The sequence below is a fragment of the Leptopilina boulardi genome, unplaced genomic scaffold, assembly GCF_019393585.1.
Source record: "Leptopilina boulardi isolate dan_hultmark-lab unplaced genomic scaffold, ZJU_Lbou_2.1 LbouV2_169, whole genome shotgun sequence".
Taxonomy (NCBI): domain Eukaryota; kingdom Metazoa; phylum Arthropoda; class Insecta; order Hymenoptera; family Figitidae; genus Leptopilina; species Leptopilina boulardi.
This window is the reverse complement of record NW_026137717.1, coordinates 61,682-85,616: the sequence shown is the minus strand read 5'-3', so window position 1 is coordinate 85,616 and position 23,935 is coordinate 61,682. Positions and strand designations below refer to the sequence as shown.

The 23,935-nt window shown below is 25.8% G+C and overlaps 3 protein-coding genes across 4 annotated transcripts; 1 reads left to right on the top strand and 2 right to left on the bottom strand.

The window, feature by feature from the left end:
- Window positions 1-4,250: 4,250 nt before the first annotated feature.
- On the bottom strand, window positions 4,251-15,004 carry LOC127277509 (zinc finger protein 385B-like). Its single transcript, XM_051298677.1, has 8 exons — window positions 14,683-15,004; window positions 10,749-11,201; window positions 10,556-10,629; window positions 9,296-9,448; window positions 8,939-9,033; window positions 8,431-8,816; window positions 6,860-6,928; window positions 4,251-4,684 (listed from the first exon to the last, which is right to left on the bottom strand). Exons 1-8 carry the CDS (start codon window positions 14,720-14,722, stop codon window positions 4,533-4,535), a joined length of 1,422 nt encoding a protein of 473 aa, XP_051154634.1. The 5' UTR covers window positions 14,723-15,004; the 3' UTR covers window positions 4,251-4,532.
- A 92-nt stretch (window positions 15,005-15,096) lies between these two features.
- Window positions 15,097-20,384, top strand: LOC127277511 (UPF0415 protein C7orf25 homolog). The gene is made up of 4 exons (XM_051298680.1): window positions 15,097-15,354; window positions 16,425-16,857; window positions 19,484-19,980; window positions 20,172-20,384. The coding sequence occupies exons 1-4, from the start codon at window positions 15,196-15,198 to the stop codon at window positions 20,247-20,249; spliced, it is 1,167 nt and encodes a 388-aa protein (XP_051154637.1). The 5' UTR covers window positions 15,097-15,195; the 3' UTR covers window positions 20,250-20,384.
- On the bottom strand, window positions 20,333-23,588 carry LOC127277513 (tetratricopeptide repeat protein 12-like). Of its 2 annotated transcripts, none has more exons than XM_051298683.1 (4): window positions 23,441-23,588; window positions 22,765-22,965; window positions 20,585-20,977; window positions 20,333-20,481 (listed from the first exon to the last, which is right to left on the bottom strand). In XM_051298683.1, exons 1-4 carry the CDS (start codon window positions 23,547-23,549, stop codon window positions 20,432-20,434), a joined length of 753 nt encoding a protein of 250 aa, XP_051154640.1. In that variant the 5' UTR covers window positions 23,550-23,588; the 3' UTR covers window positions 20,333-20,431. The 2 variants fall into 2 exon arrangements, with proteins under 2 accessions (XP_051154640.1, XP_051154641.1); XM_051298684.1 differs by having other exon boundaries at window positions 22,780-22,965.
- Between the last annotated feature and the right edge of the window lie 347 nt (window positions 23,589-23,935).

Sequence of the window (23,935 nt, the reverse complement as noted above, 5' to 3'; positions counted from 1 at the left end):
TGAGATACGTACTCAAGGTAAACTAACGTATATTTACGGAAGTTACGTAATGTAAGAATGTTACCGTAAAGTTACATAATGTTACGTAGATAACGTAAGTTACTGTAATATTACGTTCGTTACGGAGATAACGTAAGTTATTGTAAGATTCCAAAAGATACGTAGTTAACAGAATATACTGTTACTTTAAGTTACTGTATAATATTACGTTAATATGTAGCTAACGTAAGTTACTGTAAGATTCTGATCGTTACGTAGTAAAAACGTAAGTTACTTTAAGGTTCTGTTAGGGTACGTTAGTTACGTAGTTCACGTAACTGACTTTAAGGTTCTGTAACGGTACGTTAGTTATGTATTTAACGTAAGTTACTGTAAGTTTACTTTAGTTACCTAATTACTGTAAGTTATTGTTACATTATGTTAGTTACGGACTTAACGTAACTTACTGTAATATTACGTTAGTTACGTATTTAACGTAGTTTGGCATAAAACTACATTAGATACTGATTTTTACAACTTTAGACAAAGCGTTACGAAATAAACGAGAGAAAATTAATATTTCACAATTTTTTTTTTTATTGTGAAATTGAAAAAAAAATTTTATATATATAAATTTATATATTTGATCGAGGTCAATATTGTGCTAATTTTTGTTTTTTTTTCTTTTTTCATATTAAGACACTTTCTTGATCGTTGATCAAGCATGGACGACGGCGGTTTCCGCTCGATCGATTTTATGTTGTTTGCGTTCGATACGCAATCCGGTGTGCCGACAGAGTCGATTGGCGCAAAGGTGGAAGAGGGGGGAGAGGCATTTGGGGATGGAAGTGGGAAAGGAAGAAGGGGGTCAATTCTTCTCCTTTTTTCCCCCACCCCCTTCATCATCAATATCCTTGGACGGAGAAGGTCCGTGGGTGATTGATTTTTTTTAAATTTTTTTATTTTCGTTACGGCGTCTGAATTGTATTCGATTGCAGGTGAATTTCATGAGGAACTTGGCCCTCTTTTTTTTTTTTTTTTTAATTTCTTACAAAATTCAACAAGTCATTGGACTAAATTTCTTTTAAGAAAAATTTAACATGAAAATTAAAAACAATGGGGATTTTTCTTTCGTTTGCGCTGCATATATATATACGTTTTGACCGGAAGTGGAAAAAAGAAATAAGAGTCGTCGATGCGTTTCACTTGCAATCTAGAGAGAGAGAGAGAAGGTTTAACTTAAAATTAGAATTAAAAAATAGAAAAAAAATTTTTTTTGTTCCCCTAACGGGAATTGAACCCGGACATTGAGATTCAATGAAAGAAGGGCATTTAACGCTCTTGGCTAATTGGTTAATTTTTTTTTCAACAAGAAAAGAAACGATAAAATGAATTTTTCTCATAGGCGCAAAGTATTGAAGAAAAGCCAATCTATGTACTGTCGATAAAGTAGAAAATTAAGCGCAAAATTTAAATTCATTATAAAAATCCCAAAAAAATTAATAAAAAATAAATACATATAAAATATAAATAAATATATAAACAAATATAATAAATATAAATAGAAAAAATATAAATTTCTCATAAAAATTAATGAAATAAATTAATAAAAAAAAAAAAAATTCTCTTGTCGTTTGCAAACGACTTTTTAAGAAAATAATAAAAACAAAAATATGTCTTTCATTTGCCTTTTAATTATCATCGTAAGTTTTGACGATTCCTGAGAAAATCATCATTCTTAGTTGTCTCCCACCTTTCAAACAGTCAAAAAAGTAAAAAAAAAAACAAAATTCATATATGATATCGTCTCATCTGCCGCGAAGCGAGAATACGACGTAAGGAATTTATGACGAGTACTCGAATTATTTTTTTCAAAAATTCTTAGTGTATATATATGTGTGTGTGTGTGTGTATAACAAATCGCGAAAGGCAAAGCTCGTCGTTTTGCATTTATAATGCCCATATAGCGTCTTTGCTTGATCCCAGAGCAAAACTCGTCCTACGGCAATTTAACAGCGCGTCCATATTTTTTCCGTTCTCCTTTTTTTTGTCATCTTTTTGTCGCTTTTTTTCATCTTTCTCTCTCACTCACTCTCTCTCTAGGTTCTCAATCGTTTTTTTTTCATTTAAAATTCTACTACCAACATCAGAGAGTCTCTCTCTCTATCTCACTCTCTTTTTCTTTCTCTTCTCGACTCTGAACTCACTAAAAGTCTCATCTCGCATAGCTAGATTAGGATCAACCTCGACACGAACTTGTGGATCGTTAGTATATACCTGCACATCCCATTTTTATGACTTCTCGTCCGCTTTTAACGAGTTTGTTTTTCAAAACTCTCCCTCTCCATTCCTAAATAACCCTTAACACCCTCAGAGAATTCACTATATTGTGTCTTTTATAATTTTTAACACAGAAGAAAAAGATATACTATTTTTCTTTATTTAATATTTCAGATTCTCTACTGTATAATATCTGAAATGCAACAGCTTGACTAAAGTGCTAAATTTCAAAAGATTTACTGTATAACCTCCAAAATACGACAATTGCAGCAAAATGTCATATTTCAGACGTTCTACTGTATAACGTCCGAAATGCAACAGTTGGACATTTGTCACATTTCAGATGATTTACTGTATAACCTCCGAAATGCGACAATTGTAGCAAAATGTCACATTTCAGATTGTCATTACTGATTACCGATTTTAGGTATCAAAATGGAATCAAATGACAATTTAGTACCTAAAATCTGTATTAAATTAATACCTTTCGTTTTACAGTGCAGTAGCAAAAAAACTGTGAACTGCAACGTCCGAAATGTGACAATTGCAGTAAAATTATCTATATATTTTGAATGAAAAATTAAAATTCACAAAATCTATTCAAATATATATTTAGAAAAAAAATTCTTGTTAAAATTTTTGGATTTTTTTTCAAACTACGATAAAAAAAAAGAGAAAACAAATATTTGCAAAAAATGTTCTTTTTGGCGATCTTATCGTTTTCATCTTTTTTTTGTAAATCATTCCCAATGAAAAAAAGAGATGCGCGCAGACATAATAATTACAAAAATTTTTTAATCGTATATAAACTCAAAGACGACGTAAATTTTCTCGCACACGATTTCGCGAAGCATTGGCGCGTTAATGGTTTCTTAATTCAATAAATGTTGACGATTAGTCGTAAGGGGGGCTCTCTCTTGAAATGAAGGAAAGTGGAGGGGGAGTGGGGGGGGGCTGGATGGGACCTAGTCGTGTTTTAACGAGCTATCACTTTAATCGTCTTTTAATTTACAGCCAATCTAATTTAATGTTAATCGACATTTAATTTAAATATTGCCAGACTAATATATTTATTTCCTCATCATCTATTCCAATTATCGGAATAATTTATTATACAAAATTTATTTTATTTTCATTAAAATTAAGATTCACGTTGTTATTATAATTAGAGTAGAAATTTTCAAAATAATGAACATATTTTTTTCAATTTTTTTTTTTTTGTTTTTTTAATTATAAATATATGTAAATTTGAAACAAAACAAAATATTGCGAAAAAAAAAATTTTTTTTTAAAGATTTGATTTTGTTAATTGAAATATACAATTTTGTTTTGTTTTGTTTTTTTTTTGCAAATTATTACAATAAAGTTGTATTTCATTTTTAATGTAAATAAATCAACAAATTAATAATTTTTTTTTTTTTTGGTTTTTCGTGTCGAAATTAGTCGATTTTCAAAGATGAAAACAAATTTTTTATATTTATACAAAAAACAAATATTTATGTGTGTCTGAGAAATAAAAAAAATCAAAACTTATTTTTTTTTTAATTTAAAGAAATGTTCTTTCTTTGTTTTAAGTATATTTTTTTTTGAAAAATTCAAAATTTTTGAGTCCAAAAATTAGAAATTTCTTTTGCATTTCGTTGAGAAAATTTTTTTCTCAAAAAAAAATTAATTGTCGATTTCAAAATTGATCTATTTTTAAAAAATTCAAATTTTTTAAATTTGCATCTTCTTCTTGACAAATTCTAAATTTGGTTTTATCTTGAAAATTTGTTGAAAATTTGTAAAATTACAAAAAATGTAATTTCTTCAAAATTTAATTTTTTCCATATTGAAATTTCTTTTCTTTCATTCTTAATTTATCCTCTTATACAAAAATCAAAAAATGTCAAATGACAAAAAAAATCTTGCACAGTAAACAAAAAAAAATTTTTTTCATATAATACATAAGCAGAAATAATAATTAAAAAAAAAAAAAAAACAGTGGTAAATATTGTGACATACCTTTTTTTTTCTTTTTCTTTTTGAAGGAGAAGAACACGTGAAATATTTCAACATTCATTTAACACATATATACAAAAAAAAGTATTTGTGAAATTTTTGTGTATACGATGAAGAGAAAAAAAAATCGTGTTGTGAAAACCGTCAATAATAGGGAAAAATATGCCAACTTCTATATATATATTGTGTATTGCAAAAAGAAGAAAAAAAAATTCTTTTTTAGAAAATTTTTTCTTTTTTTCTCTCTCTTTCTCTCTCTCTCTCTAATTAAATTATTTCTTCTTGTGTGACTTTTTCGATGACGCCACAGGCGTTATTTGTACCTTTGGATTCACCTGACTTCTATGCTTTTTGCTTTCAATGTGCTGAGCAAATGTTATTTCTGAATTAAGCGACAAATTACACGGTGCACAATAATATTGTCCTGCAACAAACAGAAAAAAATTTAATTAGGTTAAACTTATTTTATTACCATTATTTGATATAAAAAAATTACCGACATAGAAATCTACATTACCGACTGATGGTAAAGTAGATTTTTATGTCGGTAATTATTTTATATTTTTTTGCAATTTCGGACAAATAAAAATTCTATCAATTAAAAATTCTGTTAAATGATTTTACGGTTAATTAAAAATTTTGCAAAAAAAATCGGTTTTTATGGAAATTATTATATCAAATAATAATTCAAACAAATGAAAATTCATCTGAAAGAATAAAAATGAAAATTCAATGCAATGAAATTCTAGCCAATAAAAATTCTTTAAAATTATGTTAAATGAAAATTCGTGTAAATAAAAATTCTGCAAAAATTTTCTTTTTTTTGAAAATTTTTAAAAAACAAAAAAATAATAAAATATTTAATTTTAATTTACAAATTTCTTCCTTTTTTGCTTCCTCGTGGAGGAAGCTTTGTAGTCCTTTCATTTATAAAACTTTTCAAAGTGGCGGAAACAAATTTTTTTCTTTATAGAAACATGTTATATGAGATCCTGATCAATTGTCCGGATGTATGTGTGTGTGTGGATCCCTTTTTTGTTTAGAAGATAACTTTAACAGGTTTTAATGGATTTAGATAAAATTTGGTAGGCTCATTTATCATATTAATATCTCAAATCTGACCAAAGGATTTTGAAAAATACCCCAAAAAAAAATTTTATCGTCTTTTTTCCAAAAATTTTTTTTTAATCGACAAAATTTTTAAATAGAAAAATTTAAGGTTATATATAATAAAATCGTTTTCCTTACGTCAAGGCGAATCGATCGATATATATATATAAAGTATACATTTAAGGTAAATTTAAAGAATTAATGAAAGTTAAAAAATCAAAAATTCACATTTTGGCAATAAAATTTTGCTTTCTCCACGAGGAAGCAAATTTTTTTGCTGATCGTAAAGAGGAAGCAAAATGTTCATGTAATGAACATCTGAATTTACAACTTGTTTACAAAGGTCAGCCTCAAACTTTGTTGGGGGTGATTTTAAGTTCAAGGTTTTGAGGCCTTATTTATTTTAGAAATTTTTTTATTTAACTGAAATAACTACTATTTCGATTTACTCCTTGTTTCTATCAACTGACCCTAAAATAGTTTTCATTATTTAATATTTTTATGACAATTTTTTATTTTTCATTTGAAAAAAAAAATTATTTTTATTTTTCCTACACGGAAAAAACAAACTAACTATTTTAGCACCAAACTGCTTTATCCTTTATTAGTATACAATTTCGTTTACCTATTAAAGTGTGAAATAATGCTTTTTTAGTTTAAAGTCCATACTAAATAAGTATAATGGTTATACTCTTATAGTAATAGTGACGTACTTTAAAAGCATAAAGGCCTAAGCAGAATAGATTCTTGAACGGGAACGCAATCGTAAACGGAAACGTAAGAATGAGTAAGAGAAGGATAACAAATATCTTTATTCTTTTCTCACTCATTCTTACGTTTCCGTTCAAGGTTGCGTTCCCGTTCAAGAATCTATTCTGCTTTGGCCTTAAAATTGATGCCCGCGAAGTACAACATATAGTCTACCTAAAATAGCAAGAGCTTCTTCCTTTTTGGTGGATAAATTCTTGCAACCTGCGTTTTGGCCACGCCTCCCTCCTTTTCCAACCATCGATATATCGATATAGGCCAAAACGCAGGTTGCAAGAATTTATCCACCAAAAAGGAAGAAGCTCTTGCTATTTTAGGTAGACTATATGTTGTACTTCGCGGGCATCAATTTTAAGGCCAAAGCAGAATAGATTCTTGAACGGGAACGCAACCTTGAACGGAAACGTAAGAATGAGTGAGAAAAGAATAAAGATATTTGTTATCCTTCTCTTACTCATTCTTACGTTTCCGTTTACGATTGCGTTCCCGTTCAAGAATCTATTCTGCTTAGGCCTTTATGCTTTTAAAGTACGTCACTATTACTATAAGAGTATAACCATTATACTTATTTAGTATGGACTTTAAACTAAAAAAGCATTATTTCACACTTTAATAGGTAAACGAAATTGTATACTAATAAAGGATAAAGCAGTTTGGTGCTAAAATAGTTAGTTTGTTTTTTCCGTGTACTATGTAATATAAAAATTACAAAATAAATTACCTGATGGCGTTCTATAAATTGAATAATCAATTGGTCCAGCAGTTGTTGGTGTAATTTGTGCTTCTTGAACTGAAAAAAATAAAACAAAAAAATAATTATTTTAATTTTTATGAAAATATAAAAATATATTATGTATTCCACGCTAAAGTGTTAATCCATCTGCAATTGCATTTCCGATTTTTAAAAAATTTTTTTTTCTTTTAGTACTAATTGAGACTAGCTTCAATGAATTTTTTCAAATTTTTTTACCAAGCCGTTTTCGAGTTATGGAATTTTGAAAATTGGAAAATTTTCATGACTTTTAATTTTTGAATGCTCAAAACTTCCTTAAAAATGCATTAATTTTAATCTTTTTTTTTTTCAAAATGTGTGTTTTTAAACGTACTCATCAACAAAAAAACTCGAAATTTTTTTTTCAAACGATATTACTATCAAAATTTTGAATTTTAATGATAAAAAATCATTTTTCTCATTTGACGTACTGATCGTTTTTTTTCAAAATTTTTTTTAAAAAACTACTTCTTTTTACGAAACTTTTAAGCCTAGCCCGATAATGGGCAAACAATTTTTACAATATTTTCGGAATTTTTCAAAAATTTTTGAATTTTGAATTTTTTTCAAAACATTTTTGGTTTATTTTTATACTACGTACTTTTATGTATTTTGATGCGCTAATTACGAAAATCATAGTGAAAATACCTAAAATTTTGATTTTTATGGTGAAAACCATGAAAAAGTCCCAAAATTTATGTTTTTTTCGTTTATTGGGTTAAATATGAAAAATTAAAAAAAATGCATAAAATAAAAAAAATTTATTTTAATAACATCTATAACTTTTGTTTGAAAGTTTTTTTTTAATTTTGCATTTTTTACCCCATAAACAAAAAAAAACCATAAATTTTGGGACTTTTATATGGTTTTCACCATAAAAATCAAATTTTTTGGTATTCTCACTATGATTTTCGTAATCAGCGCATCAAAGTCCATAAAAATAGGTAGTATGTATAAAAAAAACCAAAAATATTTTTAAAAAATTAAAAATTCAAAAATTTTCGAAAAATTCCTAAAATATTGTAAAATATCGTTTGCCCATTATCGGGCTAGGCTTAAAAGTTTCGTAATAAGAAGTAGTTTTTTTAAAAAAAATTTAAAAAAAAACGATCAGTACGTCAAATGAGAAAAATTGACTTTTTATCATTAAAACTCAAAAATTTGATAGTAATATCGTTTGAAAAAAAAATTTCGATTTTTTTTGTTGAAAAGTACGTTTAAAAACACACATTTTGTAAAAAAAAGACTTTTGAAAATAATGCATTTTTAAGGAAGTTATGAGCATTCAAAAATTAAAAGTCATGAAAATTCTCCAATTTTTGAAAATTCCATAACTCGAAAACGGGTTGCTAAAAAAATTTGAAAAAATTCATGGAAACTAGTCTCAATTAGTACTAAAAAAAAAAAATGGTAGATGCAATTGCAGATGGACTTACACTTTCGCCTGGAATACAACATATATTTATTTTAAAATAGAAGAAAAATTAAAACAAAAAAAAAATTTTTGCTTTCTCACTAACCAGATTCTGGGACGGGCAAACCATTTAATTTGAGCATTCGTAAATGTCGTGCGCCTCGTTTATGCGTTTCCAATTGATCCTCGCGATTCGCCGAAACACCACACAAATCGCAATGTAATGTTTGAGGAAAAATTGTTAGTTGCTGTTGCTGTTGTTGCTGCTGCTGCTGTTGTTGTTGTGGTGGAGGTGGTGGTGGTGGCTGTTGTTGTTGTTGTGAATAATGAATAGCAGGCGATGAAACAGCGACTTCCGGTACAGGAACTGGCAATGGAACCGGAACAGCGGCAATTGTTGCCGGTATTGGCGGTTCATTTTGTAAAAATTGCACACCAACACCAAAACGTCCAGTTGGATCGATTGGTTGATTATCTTTTTTTTTCTTTTGACTGCAAAAAAAAATAAATATCAATTTTTAAATTTCTCATTTTCAATATACAATTTTAATAATAAAAGAAATAATTTTTTTGCCTAGAAAAAATTTTTTTTATTCTTTTTTTTTTGCACTCACCTTGGTCGACTGATTCCTTGCGCAGCTTTCATGTGTTTTTTCCCCGCGTAATGTTGTGCTGCGTCCATTTGTGATGTAAACCACGTTTTGCATATCTAGAAAAAAAAATATTTTTCAAAAACAAATCTTTGGGGGTTTTTTTTTTTACTTTTTCTATTTTTTTTTGTTTCTATTTTTCGAAATAAATTTATTTTTCTATTTACTTTCTATTTTATTTCTATTTACATTTTTTTCTTTCTTTTTTTGTTTTTTAATAAAAATAGATGATGAAAATTGAAACGAGTGCGGAATAATCAATAGAAAACTATATATATAAAACTTTTTTTTTGTTTTTGTTTGTAGGAAAATTTCAATCACCTCGCAATAACTGTTCCAGTCACTGCCGGTCGTACTGGAAACCTGTCCGTCATCGACTTTGAATTTTTTGGCACTTTGATTAAGAAACATTGACACTTTCTTTTGATGTGGCTTTCCATCATAGTGTCGTTTCGCTTGAAGCGTCGAGTTCATCTAAATAATAATAATTAAAAAAAACAGAAAAAAATAAGTAATTAACAAAAATAACAATTATAATTTTATTCCTTTAGTACTATATGTACTCTGTTAATTTGAATTAGTAAATTTTTTTAACTGATTTCAATTAGAGACTCACTTCTAAATTAATTATTTCACTAATTTGATATTTATAAAAACAAAATTTACTATTAAAATAGTTAAATTTTATTAATTCAAAAGCAAAAAGTTCAAAAAAAAACTTTTTTTTCTACTATCAAATTATGAAAATTTAACTAATCAGAAGAAAAAAATGTTTAACTAATTCAAATCAATTAAAATTTTTTGTTGATAAAAATAATTTCTTCTTATTTTTTTGTTAATTTGTAAATTTTATGAAAAATTAACATTCTTTTAACTAAATTTATAAATAAGAAAATAATAACAACAATAATACAATAATTATTAAAAATTCGGACAAATTAAAATTCGATGAATTTAAATTTCTTTCATTTAAAAATTCGAAACACAAAATTCAATTGAATGAAAATTCTGTTAAAATTACACTTCCCTTAAATGAAAAATTTAAATAAAAAAGTAAATTAAACGATTATAAAATAAAAATTCAATCGAAAAATTCGGTAGCTAACGAATTTTGTTAAAAATTCGTATAAAAAAAAATTCTACCTGAATAATACTTAATTTAAAAAAAAATTCTATTCTCTAAATCTAAATTAGTAAAAAGTTTACTAATTTAAATTAGTGACTTACTTTTTGCTTTAGAATTAGTTAAGTTTTACTAATAATTAGTTAAAGTTACTAATTATTCGTAAATTTTACTAACAATTGGTAAAATTTAACTAATTCTAAAGTTAAGTTTTACTAATAATTAGTAAAAGTTACTAATTATTAGTAAAATTTACTACTTATTAGTAAAATTTAACTAATTCTAAAACAAAAAGTTAGTCACTAATTTAAATTAGTAAACATTTTTACTAATACAAATTTAGAGAGTAATTAATGATTTTTATCGTTCCAAAATTAATTAAAAATCGCCAAAATTGGGTTTTTTTTCAGAGGAAAAATTTTCTCTACTAAAAAAATAAATAGAAAAATTGAACTTACAACGGCATTGCATAAATCGCACTTCAATGGTTTCATTAACGCCGATAATTCCCTTTGAGCCGATGCAACTTTCTCTGAAAAAAACAAAATTTATAAAAATTATGAAAAAAAAATATTTAAAACTATAAAAACCTAATAAAAATTATAAAAATTTTTAAGCAAAAAAAAAAAATGATAGTGAATTTTTAATTACCAGCATCAGCACGTGGATCAATGGGTTCGGTTTTTCGTTTTAAAAATTTATTTTTCGCTTTTATTTTATCGACTTGAGGCGACGATGTTGGTTGCTGTTGTTGTTGTTGTTGTTGTGATGATTGTGTAATAACAGGCGTTGTTGTCACTGGTGTTCCTTGTGCGGCTGCTGCATTTTTATAAGAATTCGCATACCATTGTGTATAAAGATCATTGGAATCGGCATCAGTTGGTATCCACCATGGTGTCGCCGATGTTGGATGACTTAGAACTTGTGGCGTAATTGTTGGATAAAATTGAGGACGCACCGTTGATATTATATTTCCAAATGGTCCACTTGGTGGTGGCACTGGAGTTGGTAGTGAACCAGGCATTGGCGGCGGTGGATGCGATTCATTTATTGTTATTTTTGGCGGTGGCGGAGGCGGTGGTGGAGGTAATAAACATTCCAATCCTGAAAAAAAATTATGAACAAATGCAAATTACACTCGCATTAAAATCAAGGGTTCCGTACCATTAAATCTAAAATTTAAGGAAATTAAAGTGTTTGGTATTGACAACCAAACGTTTGGTTGGTATTTAAGCAACAAAAATTTTTTTATTGAATCAACAAAATTTTTATTGTCTCAATCAAAATTTGTTTGACACACCAAAAATTAGAAAAAAAGGATTTTTGTTGTCCTAGATAAAGTTTTATTGGGAGAAACCAAAATTTTGTTGATCAAAAAAATTTTCGTTGCTTATAAATACCAACCAAACGCTTTTTTTTTTAGTGTAAGTTAGAAAAAATTTCAGTGCGTAAAGTGAATCACTTTACACACCGTTTGAAAAAGAGCTTCTTTACACACACTTTTCGGTGTGTAAAATTTAACTTTAGAGGTTAGTGTTGCAAAAAATATTTTTGAAGTTTCAAAAAAGCAAATTAAAGCTAAGAACCACAAAAATCAAATTTTTGGATATTGTTACTATGATTTTCGTAATCAGCGCATCAAAATACATAAAAGTACGTAGTATAAAAATAAACCAAAAATATTTTTAAAAAAATTCAAAATTCAAAATTCAAAATTCAAAAATTTTTGAAAAATTCCGAAAATACTTTGTAAAAATTGTTTGCCCATTATCGGGCTAGGCTTAAAAGTTTCGTAAAAAGTACGTTTTTTTTGAAAAAATTTTGAAAAAAACGATCAGTACGTCAAAAGAGAAAAATGACTTTTTATCATTAAAACTCAAAAATTTGATAGTAATATCGTTTGAAAAAAAAATTTCGAGTTTTTTTGTTGATAAGTACGTTTAAAAACACACATTTTGAAAAAAAAGACTTTTAAAATTAATGCATTTTTAAGGAAGTTATGAGCAGTCAAAAATTAAAAGTCATGAAAATTCCATAACTCGAAAACGGGTTGGTAAAAAAATTTGAAAAAATTCATGGAAGCTAGATAAAAAAAAATAATTATTATATATGTATAATAATAAAATGCTTGGTCTGTCCTTCTGTCCTAACTTGAAGTTGGCCTTTTCTGATTTTACGTGTTTTTGTTTTGAATAGTAATCTTATGACTTGTCAAATTTTGACAATTCTTTTTCACATTTTTGCCAAAGTTGTATAATTGTGTTTCCAAATTTCGGAATAAGTTTCTTTAAAATTCCAAATTCGAAAATTCAATTCACGAAGCTGAAGTACACAACGTTTACCAACGAAATTTTTTTTAAAGTTGTATATTGATTCAAAAATTGTATACAAATACAAAAAATTTATGATGAGCAAGAAAGATGCGCCAGGAAATTTCGTACAAGATAGTAAATTTGAAAAAAATTTATTTTTAAGGTACCAGGGGCCAACGAATACCTATTAAATATTAATTATAAAAACACAGGCCTCGAATCAACTTAAAGACACAAAAAAAGTCGTTTTAGTCGATTTATATTCCAAAAAAAAGTGGATTTGTTTTTTATTTTAACAAAAATATTTTACAGATTTTTAAATAAAAATTATTTTTTTTTAATAATAATCCTTTTGGAAGGGTTACAGTTGAAATTTTTAGAAATAATTAAATTTCAAAAGATATTGATAATTTCCAAACAATTATTAAATTTTACAGAACTGAAAATAGATTATCAAACAATTTTTGGAAAATATTTTTTAAATTTAATTGAATTTCCGAAGATTGAAAATTGAGATTTTTGAAATTAATTGAAACTTTAAGTGATTTTTAATTAAAATTTTGAGATGATTTCACTAAAAATTTATTAGAAAATGCGGACAAAATACAATAATTTGAAAATCATTTTTAATTGAAAAATGGTTTCAGATAGTTGAATTTTCAAAGAATATTATTAAAATAGTTAAAAAATAATTGAATTTCCTTAGAGTTATAATTGAAATTATTAAATTTCAAAAAAAAAAATTTTCGATGGAAAATTTTAGAAATAATTAAAGTTTAGATGCTTTTAAATTCAAATTATTGAAAATTCAATTAATTTTGAATTCAAATTTTTGAGAACAATTAAATTTTATTTGATTTTAAATTTGGAAAATAATTGAATTTCAGTTCATTTTGAATTGAAAATTTTGGGAAATAACTGAATTTTATTTCATTTTAAATTGAAATTTTTTTATAATTATTGGATTTCTAATTGATTTTGAATTAAAATTTAGGGTAATAATTGAATTTTAGTTTATTTTGAATTGAAATTTTTCAAAAAATAATTTAATTTTATTGTGATATTTTTTTTAAATTATAAACAATTGTTAAATATCATAAAAATTTTAATTGAAAAATAATTTTGATATAATTGAATTTGTAATGTATTTCATTAAAATTATTAAAAATAATTAATTTAGTGAAGAATCAATTTAGTTCAAAATTTGTTAAATAATTAAATTGAAGAAGATCTATATTTTATACTAAAAAAATGTATTTTATTTACATTTTTTTTTCAAATGTAAAAAAAATGTCGCATTTTATTAAAATAAGTCGGTAAAAGTGGTATTTTTGAAAAAAATCGGAAAAAGTCGTATAATCCGAGGCCTGTAAATATATAATTTTCATTATTATCATTTAATACGTAACAATATTCTAATAAATTAAATTATTATTGATAATATTAATCTTTAATTTCTTTATAACAAACAATTAAATACTAAATTTGGCGCGTTTAATTTTGCTAGTACATAATAATTTAATAAAATAAATAAATTATTATAACCTTAATAATGATTTTCAATGAAGGAATTAAATTTTAATTTTGAAAAATTAATCATTTATGTCTTTAACTTTTCTAACTTATTAATTTTTTGTTAAGATATTTTTATTCAGAATTTATATTTTATTTATTTATTAAGTTACTGTTTTTTATTATTCTATTTTGTATATATATTTTTTTTGATAAACTCCCACTGAAAAGGAAATCGTTTTGATTTCAAAAACTTTAAAGGAAATATATTTTTATTCTTTGTCCGAATGTTTTTGTTTTATTTGTCTTATTTTATAAATTTAAATTGTATTTTAAAATCCTTTTTATATATATATATATATAAATAATCTATAATTTTATTGAAATTCTAATGACGTAATATATTTAAAATAAAAAAATAAAGAAACTTGTAATAAATATAAAAAAAGAAAACTAACAAAATAATAAATACTTAATTTAAACGATTTGTATTTCATTAAATTACTAAATAATAAATTCTCTTGTTTATTTTTCCTATTTTTTTTTCATAAATGCGCAAAGTAAAACATAACCTCAAAACAAGAGGAAATTTTCATTAAATTCTCTATTTTCCTATAATTGTATTCTACATAATGCATTAATTTTAAAAAAAAATTTATCTAATTACATCGAAATCGAGTATATTTCCCCCTCTTCTAAATTGTTTTTTTATTTAATATTAAAATAGCCGCAAAAATAAAAAAAAAAATTTATTTACTTACCTGGAACTTCGGGATTTTTAATTTTATCAGCAACAGACATATTTCCAAATACTTCTTTTTTTTCCCCACAATAATTGACAAATGTTTATTTATTTCCAAAATAAAATAAAAGCCGAAATGAAAAAAAAAAAAAAAAAAAAATTTACCAATTATACCGACTTTATCATTGACAAATCAAAGAAAGTACATTGCAATTTTAACCTTCAATAATTGACATTAATTGTCAAAATTTTAATAAACATAAGAATAAAATTGCTTTGTTTTTTTTCTAATAATAAATTTGAAAAAAATAATTATTTCTACATAATTTTTTTTTTACTTCACGTGAAAACCGATGACATATATATATATATATATATATATATATATATATACACACACATCATATATACAATTATCAAGATGGAGTCGCGCATGCGCAATGTAGTAATCGACTTTTACCATCAAAAGATCAGAGTTTTTTTTTTCTCGCATTTATTGCAGCAATTTTTATGTCGTTATTAATTATTAACGATGAGTATGGATGATGATAAAGAGGAATTATTAAAATGTCTCTGGGAAAAAATTGAATTAGGCAAAATTGCTGTTGAAAAATTAAAAGAGGCGGAAAAAATTGAAGGTGTCGATAAATTAGTGAGAAAATTTCTACAGGAAATACGATTTTTAGAAAAGGTAACAAGTTTCTTTTAAATTTTTTTTTGTAAAAAATATTTTCTATTATTATTCTTTTTAAATTCTTATTTTTTGTTTTTTCTTGAAAAAAAATTAAGAATTTAAAAAGAAAAACTGGTCAAAAAATTACGAAACCATAACCTTTAAAATCTATTGTTTTGAAATGGGAACTAGTGTCAGGGGCGTATGTATTTTCTACCGTGCCCTGTTCTTGTGAAATTATTATTTTTTTTTCAAATAATTTTAGTAATTAATAAATGGGGGAAATATATAAATAATAATAATAATTAATAATATTAAAAATATAAAATTAATTTGTTAATAAAATAAATTTAGTAAAATTTACTTCTGAAATAGTAAAAATTATTTCGGATATAGTAAATTTTACTTGTATTTCTGAAGTAAAAAGTGCCAGAAACTGCGAACAGTTCCCGTTTTACTTTTAAAGTAATAAAAGTTACGGGGCGCACATAATTATCCCATTAAAATCATTAGTTAAAATTTTCATTTTAAAGAATTTGACAGAATTACTTTTTAAATAAATTTTTACTTAACATAATTCTTATATATCGAATTTTTATTATACAGAATTCTTAAAACGCCGAATTTTTATTTCTCCGAAATTGCAAATGGCCGAACAAATAATCGATTTTGGCGCGATTTTTAAAATCAACCAATCACAATTTTATGGATAATTTTTGATTGGTTGATTTTAAAAATCGCGCCAAAATCGATTTCTGTTTCGGTCATTTGCAATTTCGGACAAATGAAAATTCGACGTTTTAAGAATTCTGCTAAATAAAATTTCGGTGCCTAAGAATTCTGTTAATTAAAAATTCTTTAAAAAAAAAAAAAAAAAATTCTACCAAATGTTAGTTTGAAAAATGAAAATTCGTGTAAAAAATAATTATATGTAATGAAATTGTTGAAAATGCTCACTAATAATTTTTATGGGATAATCATGCACCCGCCAAAAGTTACTTTATTCGTTTTTCCATTTTTCTCCGTGATATTAATTTTAATATTAAAAATTGAATTTTAATTAATTAATTTGAATTTTCAAATTAAAGGTACGCTGTGCGGGAACAGTGAAAAAGGAACATCTACAGAGTACAAATTTAATTCATTTAAATGCAATAGTCAATTGTTTATTTACGGCTAGTGAACCAATACACGTGCTAAAACCATTTAATTATAAAAATTCACGTCTTGAAATTGATATTGTTTGTAAAAATGGTTCACAATGGATAAAAGTAATAGCACGTAATGCTCGTGCATTGACATTAATTTCACAGGGCAATGGTGAATATGGACAAAAATCAATAATCGATCAGGCAAATTGTTTTTTAAAATGTGCAATAAATCATCCACATATGTATCGTAAACCTGAAATTGTTTTTCATTTTGCATCTGGCATTGAATTGCCATTGGCTGAAAAACTTGAAAATAAAGGCATTATTGTCGAAGGCAAAAAAATACCCTCACGAACTGAAGATTTTAGCGGTAAAAAAAAAATATTTTACACAATTTAAAAAATAACCAAAAAACATATAAAATAATTTGAGGCGGATGATTTTCCCAAAAATTAAAAAGGTAGAAAATTTAATTCATCGAATTACATTAAGGCCAGGTCCAAGTGAGGCAGCGCCATCTACATTGAAACTAAAATTTTTGAAAATTCCCAACAGCCTTTTCTTGAAAACAAGAAGATAAAATGCTTTTTCCTTTATGGATAATTGATTATTGGCAAGAAATACACCAGCCAAAACTTTTTTTGAGTTAAAATAATGAAAAAAATTTCATGTCAATAAATTAAATATGAGCACTTTTTTCACAAAAACTGTAACAGTACATTCTCAGAAATTACAATCAAAAATGCAATTTCCATTTGGAAAATTAATAAACACTAAAAAATACACCACCTAAGATTTACCAATCACGAAAATAACAAAAGAAAAGTTTTTTAACATAACATATTTTACTAACTATGACAGCCGTTTGGCAGGTTACATATGTCACCAGACGTTTCGCGATTTTGCCGAAAGGAGGAGATTGGCGCTGTTGCTAACCACCTGAAATACATAATCTACCAAAGGGCTGTCACAATCAGTAAAACAGTGTCCATATGTTAAATATGTAATAAAATTTTTTTTTTGTTATTTTCGTGATTGGTGAATCTTAGCTGGTATATTTTTTAGTGTTTATTAATTCTCCAAATGAAAATTGCATTTTTTTTGTTATTTCCCAGAAAATATCTTAAAAGTTTTGGTACAAAAATATGCTCATATTTAATTTATCGTCATTAATTTTTTTTCATTATTTTAACTCAAAAAAAGTTTTGGCTGGTATATTTCCTGACAATAATCAATTATCCTAAAGGAAAAAGTATTTTATTGTCTTGCTTTCAAGTAAATACTGTAAATAATTTTCCAAAATTTTAGTTTCGATATAGGTGGTGCTGCGTTACTAGGACCTACCCTTAAGGTATCACATCGGTAAAACCGTTTTCTATAGATTTTCTTGAAAATTTTACCATATGTTCTTATTATCATTCTTGACAAATTTGCAAAATATGAAGAATTTTCGCCGTACGAAACCAGAGATATTAGCAATCAAAGTTGCTTATTTTGCATGGGAGACGGGACTAATGTATGGGGGAGAAGTACATTTTCATAAATATCATCAGAAGTTTTCTATAAATTTTTTTCAAAAACTAATGTTGAATTCACGAATAAATTTGGAACTAAAATATACAAAAAAATTTATAATTTACCGTGCCGTTTATTTGTAATTATAAATTAAAAATTCTATTTCATGACGTCATTTGCAATATATAGCACACCCGCCACTTTGATGTGGCAACATCGCAGGATGGTAACATTAGTTAGAGAGAGACAGTAGTCCACAGTAGTCAAAGCGAGACATATAGCGACGTTGTCAAACCTCCTACTCCTTCCAATCGCTGCTAGTGTGGGGTATACGTGTACGAGTGTATTTGTAGAAGTAGGTACAGTATGGGCTGAGAGTATAGGGAGTTGAGGGCGAAAGTATAGTGCGGAAAGTAGTAATGCGAGCTACAAACTTTTGACTCCGATTAGTGCCGATGTGATACCTTAAGTCGATATTTTATTTGAACGAAATTCTAAATGATCGATATTTAATATGGTCAACATTTTATTTGGTCGATATTTTATTTATTCGAAATTCTAAATGATCGATATTTAAAGTGGCAGATATTTTATTTAGTCAATATTTTATTTTATCGAAATTCTAAATGATAGACATTTATGAAGGTCGATATTTTATTCAGTCGATTTTTTATTCGGTCGAAATTCTAAATAACCGACATTTATGAAGGTCGATATTTTATTTGGTCAAAATTCTAAATGATCGACATTTAAAGTGGTCGATATTTTATTTGTTCGATATTCTAAATGATAGAAATTTAGAAGCATCGAATTTTATATCCATCGAAATTTAATTTGGTCCATATTTTAAAAGCTCGACACTTTTTTAGCTATAGGGATCTGAAATCATAGGGAATTATGGGAAAACTGACCCCGTTGCGTCAGCCATCTTGATTTTTTATCTCTTTCTTCTACATATATTTTAAAAAGGATGAAATGAAAAATGGCTGACACAACGGGGTCGTCACCAGATGGCGTATCGCAGTATTTCAGATCCCAATACGAGTTTCCTTTCTATGTAGTTTGTCGGTAAAGTACATTGAAATTTTGCGGGAAATTTGAAATTATTGATGTAAATAATAATAACTACATAGAAAGGAAACTCGTATAGCTAAAAAAAAGTGTCGAGCTTTTAAAATATCGACCAAATTAAATTTCGATGGATATAAAATTCGATGCTTCTAAATTTCTATCATTTAGAATATCGAACAAATAAAATTTCGACCACTTTAAATGTCGATCATTTAGAATTTTGACCAAATAAAATATCGACTAAATAAAATGTCGAGTTTCATAACTGTCGTTCTTTTAGAATTTCGACCAAATAAAATATCGACTTAAAGTAATTCGATCAATTAAAATTTCCAACTTTTTAATTTTTGGGAAAAATCATGCGCCTCAATAATTTATAATTATTAATAATAAAAAAAAAAATTTTCTAGCCTCAGACGATTCAATGGAGGATTTTTATTCACCAAATTCAGAATTACAAAATAATATTGATCCGAAGATAAATTTTTTAAATTTAGATGTATCAACGTTACTTGCCTATGTGACAAATATGACGAATGGAAAGGCAAATTTTATTTATAAAGAACCATTGTTAACAACACAGGCTGAATGGGAGAGAAAATGTTCGATAAAACCAATATTAGAGGAATTATTTGAAAATAAAGAACTTGTTGTTTGTAAAACTGCTTATGAAAATTTTTGCAATATTATTCACGTTATTGGTGGGCCAAATGAAGTGATAAGAGCTGATGATTTAATGAAAAAAGTTAAAATAGTCGACGATATACCACGTGGACGTATTATTGAAAAATTAAATGTTGGAGGGAAAATTAAGCATAGATCGCGTGTTATTTTTGCAACAGGGGAAAATTTAAAAAGTATCACTGTCACTGCTAACGAGGGTTTTGTACGTGCTGCACGAATGCAGGTAAAAAAAAAAATGCAAAAAAGTTTGTATCTTATTTTAAGATTTTTTGGTAGCATTTTTTTAAGACATTAAAATGTTTAAGATGTCTTGGATATCTTGGAAATTGCTACCAAAAAATATCTTAAAATAAGAATTTTACAGTGAAAATTAAATTAAAATTTCCAAAAATAAAAATAAATTTTACTTTCTAGGGTATTGAGTGCATGGTATTTATTCACGAACCAAGATCATTGTCTGAAATTAAGGAAAAGAATGCGACGGTGATTTAAAAAGAAACATTTTCTTTAAACATTTACTAATACGTTTATTATTAATATTATTATTATTATTAATATTATTATTATTATTATTATTGAATACCTACTTTGTAAATAAAAAAAGAATTCATAATACTGTTTCAATAAGTTGTATATCTATTTCCTGGAAGCTCATTCTCCTTATTTTTTGATTTCTACTTTGATTTCTCAGATTTTCTTCCAATTTTTAATTCTCTCTCAAAATCTGAAAATAAAATATTTTTTTAAATTCAAAAAAAAAATGAAGAAAATTTGTGACAATTATAAATTTTTTTTTTTTTTTGTAAAAAAAATCCAATAAATAATACCATTTATATAATTAATAAATTGTGAATTTCGATCTTTTGCCAAGTTAATGTATTCTTGACATTTTTCTTGATTATTAAATTGTGCATGACATTTGGCTAAATTTAAAAGTGCCTTAATATTGGATTGGTTAATTTTTAAAACCCATTCACAATCTTTTATGGCTTTTTTATATTTTTGCAATTTTATATAAGTCAATGCACGATTATTCCAAAGAATAGTTGAATCCTTACGATATTCAATGGCACGTGAATAATATGTTAATGCTTTTTCATAATTTTTTTCTTTAAATGCACCATTGCCAATTATTTTATATGTTTCGGCACGTTCATTATGCATTTTTCTATCATTGGCACGTTGTTTTGCGTCCCATTCAACATTTTTCATAAATTTCTCTGCGAGAAAGAGAAAAATTAATTTTCTTTTTTTTTTATTCCAAAGTATATATATATATATATATATATATGATGTATTCTACGCCAAAGTGAAAGTCTATCTGCAATTGCATCAACGATTTTTTTGAGAATTTTTTTTTTTCATTTAGTACTAATTAAGACTAGATTCCATGAATTTTTTCAAATGTTTTTAGCAACCCGTTTTCGAGTTATTGAATTTTCAAAAATTGGAGAATTTTCATGACTTTTAATTTTTGAATGCTCATAACTTCCTTAAAAATGCGTCAATTTTAAAAGTCTTTTTTTTACAAAAAATGTGTTTTTAAACCTACTTTTCAAAAAAAAAAAAATCGAAATTTTTTTTTCAAACGATATTACTATTAAATTTTTGAGTTTTAATGATAAAAAGTCAATTTTTCTCATTTGACGTACTGATCGATTTTTTTCAAAATTTTTTTTAAAAAAACACTTCTTTTTACGAAACTTTTAAGTCTAGCTCGATAATGAGCAAACGATTTTTACAATATTTTCGGAATTTTTCAAAAATTTTTGAATTTTTTAAAAATATTTTTGGTTTTTTTTTTAAACTACGTAACTTTATGTATTTTGATGCGCTGATTACGAAAATCATAGTGACAATACCCGAAAATTTGATTTTTATGGTGAAATCCATAAAAAATTCCCAAAATTTATGGTTTTTTTCGTTTATTAGGTAAAATATGCAAAATTAAAAAAAATGCGTATGATATAAAAAATGTATTTTAATAAGATTAATAACTTTTGTTTAAACATTTTTTTTTAATTTTGCATATTTTACCCACTAAACGAGAAAAACCATAAATTTTTGGACTTTTTTATGGTTTTCAACATAAAAATACATAAAGTTACGTAGTAGAAAAAAAAACCAAAAATATTTTTAAAAAATTCAAAATTCAAAATTTTTTTGAAAAAATCCGAAAATATTGTAAAACTCGTTTGCCCATTATCGGGCTAGGCTTAAAAATTTCGTAAAAAGAAGTACTTTTTTAAAAAAAAATTTGAAAAAAATCGATTAGTACGTCAAATGCGAAAAATGACTTTATATCCTTAAAACTCAAAAATTTGATAGTAATATCATTTGAAAAAAAGATTTTTAAAATTAATGCATTTTTAAGGAAGTTATGAGCATTCAAGAATTAAAAGTCATGAAAATTCTCCAAATTTTCAAAATTCCATAACTCGAAAACGGCTTGGTAAAAAAATTTGAAAAAATTCATCGAAGCTAGTCTCAATTAGTACTAAAAGAAAAAAAAATTCTCAAAAAAATCGGAAATGCAATTGCAGATGGACTTTCACTTTGGCGTGGAATACATCATATACATAATATATTAAAAACAAAATTGTTTTTTTCATTTCAAGACTGAAAAGTCATTTATCTAAAATTTAGAGGAAGAAAAGAACTTTAGTGTTGTAACTTTTAAATTTTGAAATTTAAATTATTATTATTATTATTATTATTATTTATCTTAAATTTAAAAGATCTTTTATTCTTCTTTCAAAATCCATTGAAAAAATTAAAAATTGTTTAAAAATAACAAAATGGCGGCCATTTTAATAAAAAAAAAATTTCTATTAAAATTGCCGCTATTTTGTCATATTTTTGAACAATTTTTAATTTTTCCAACGGATTTTGAAAGAAAAATGGAAGCTCTTTCAAAGGCAATAGAAAAAATAAAGACGTTTAAATTACTTTAAAAATGATAACACTTTTTTTTCATAAATTTTAGATAAACGACTTTTCAGCCTACCTGTTTTGTCCATACCTTTTGAATTGTCCCCATCAGTGGAATATTTGTTTATTAATGTACGATTTGTTTTTACTTGAATCTCACAATTGTCATTTATTAATTCCTTATCAATTAGATTTCCTTCTAAAATTTCATCAGCTAATAATTTACCCTCATTTTGCTCATTTAAATCAGATGACGCTAATTTTTTAACAATTTTTTCTGAAATTTTTGAAAATATATGTTTTAGTTTTTTTTATTTCGCAATTTAAGAATTAAAAAAAAAGGGAAACTTCGATTATTTGCATTCAAAGCTTAAATTATGAGATAGTCCAGTCAAGTTTAGCATTTTTAGATGTTTTAACTCAGAACCTCAATTTCTTTTTTGTTTACTTAAACCCTTCATTTTGGCGTAAAAATAAAGTATACCTAAATTTGGTTACTTCGAACTCCTACCGGAACCTACAATTTTTTTTTAATAGGTGCAAAAAACCTATTTCTTAAAAAAATTTAAGGTTCCGGTAGAAGTTTGAAGTACCAAATTTATGTATACTTTATTTTTACCCCAAAATTGAAGGGTTTAAGCAAACAAAAAAAAATTGAAGTCCTGAGTTAAAACATCTTAAAATGCTAATTTGACTGAATTATTTGCATCCGTGGCTTACATTGAGATAGTAAATAAAAAAAAAAAACTCACCCACATCAGTGACGCGATGCATAAAATTTTCAAATTCCTCCTGAGTTGTATGCTTATCTGACAAAAATCCTTCCTCTACTTTACCCTTGAATTTATTTTCAAAATTCATTTTTTCGTCACTTTTTTAAATTTTTTCCCCCGTTTTGTTTTTAATAAAAACGACAAAGAGTAGAAATCTTATAGTAATTATTTTGTTTTTGGCAAATAGGTTACACAGCTTCGTTTCCATGACGATTTCTAACACATATATAGCCTCACATTTCCCCTCTCTCCCCCCTATTTACAATTTTACAAAAAAAATACTCCAAAAAACTTAAAAAATCGTCGAAAAATGTTTAATAAAAAAAATTAATCTTTCATTTTCCATCGTGCAACAATCTCAAGACCAAAATCATTATCCTCCAATTCTTCGATACCAGATTCAAACGATTTAATAACCGATATATCAAGTGAATCACCACTATTATTATTATTATTATTATTTTTATTATTATC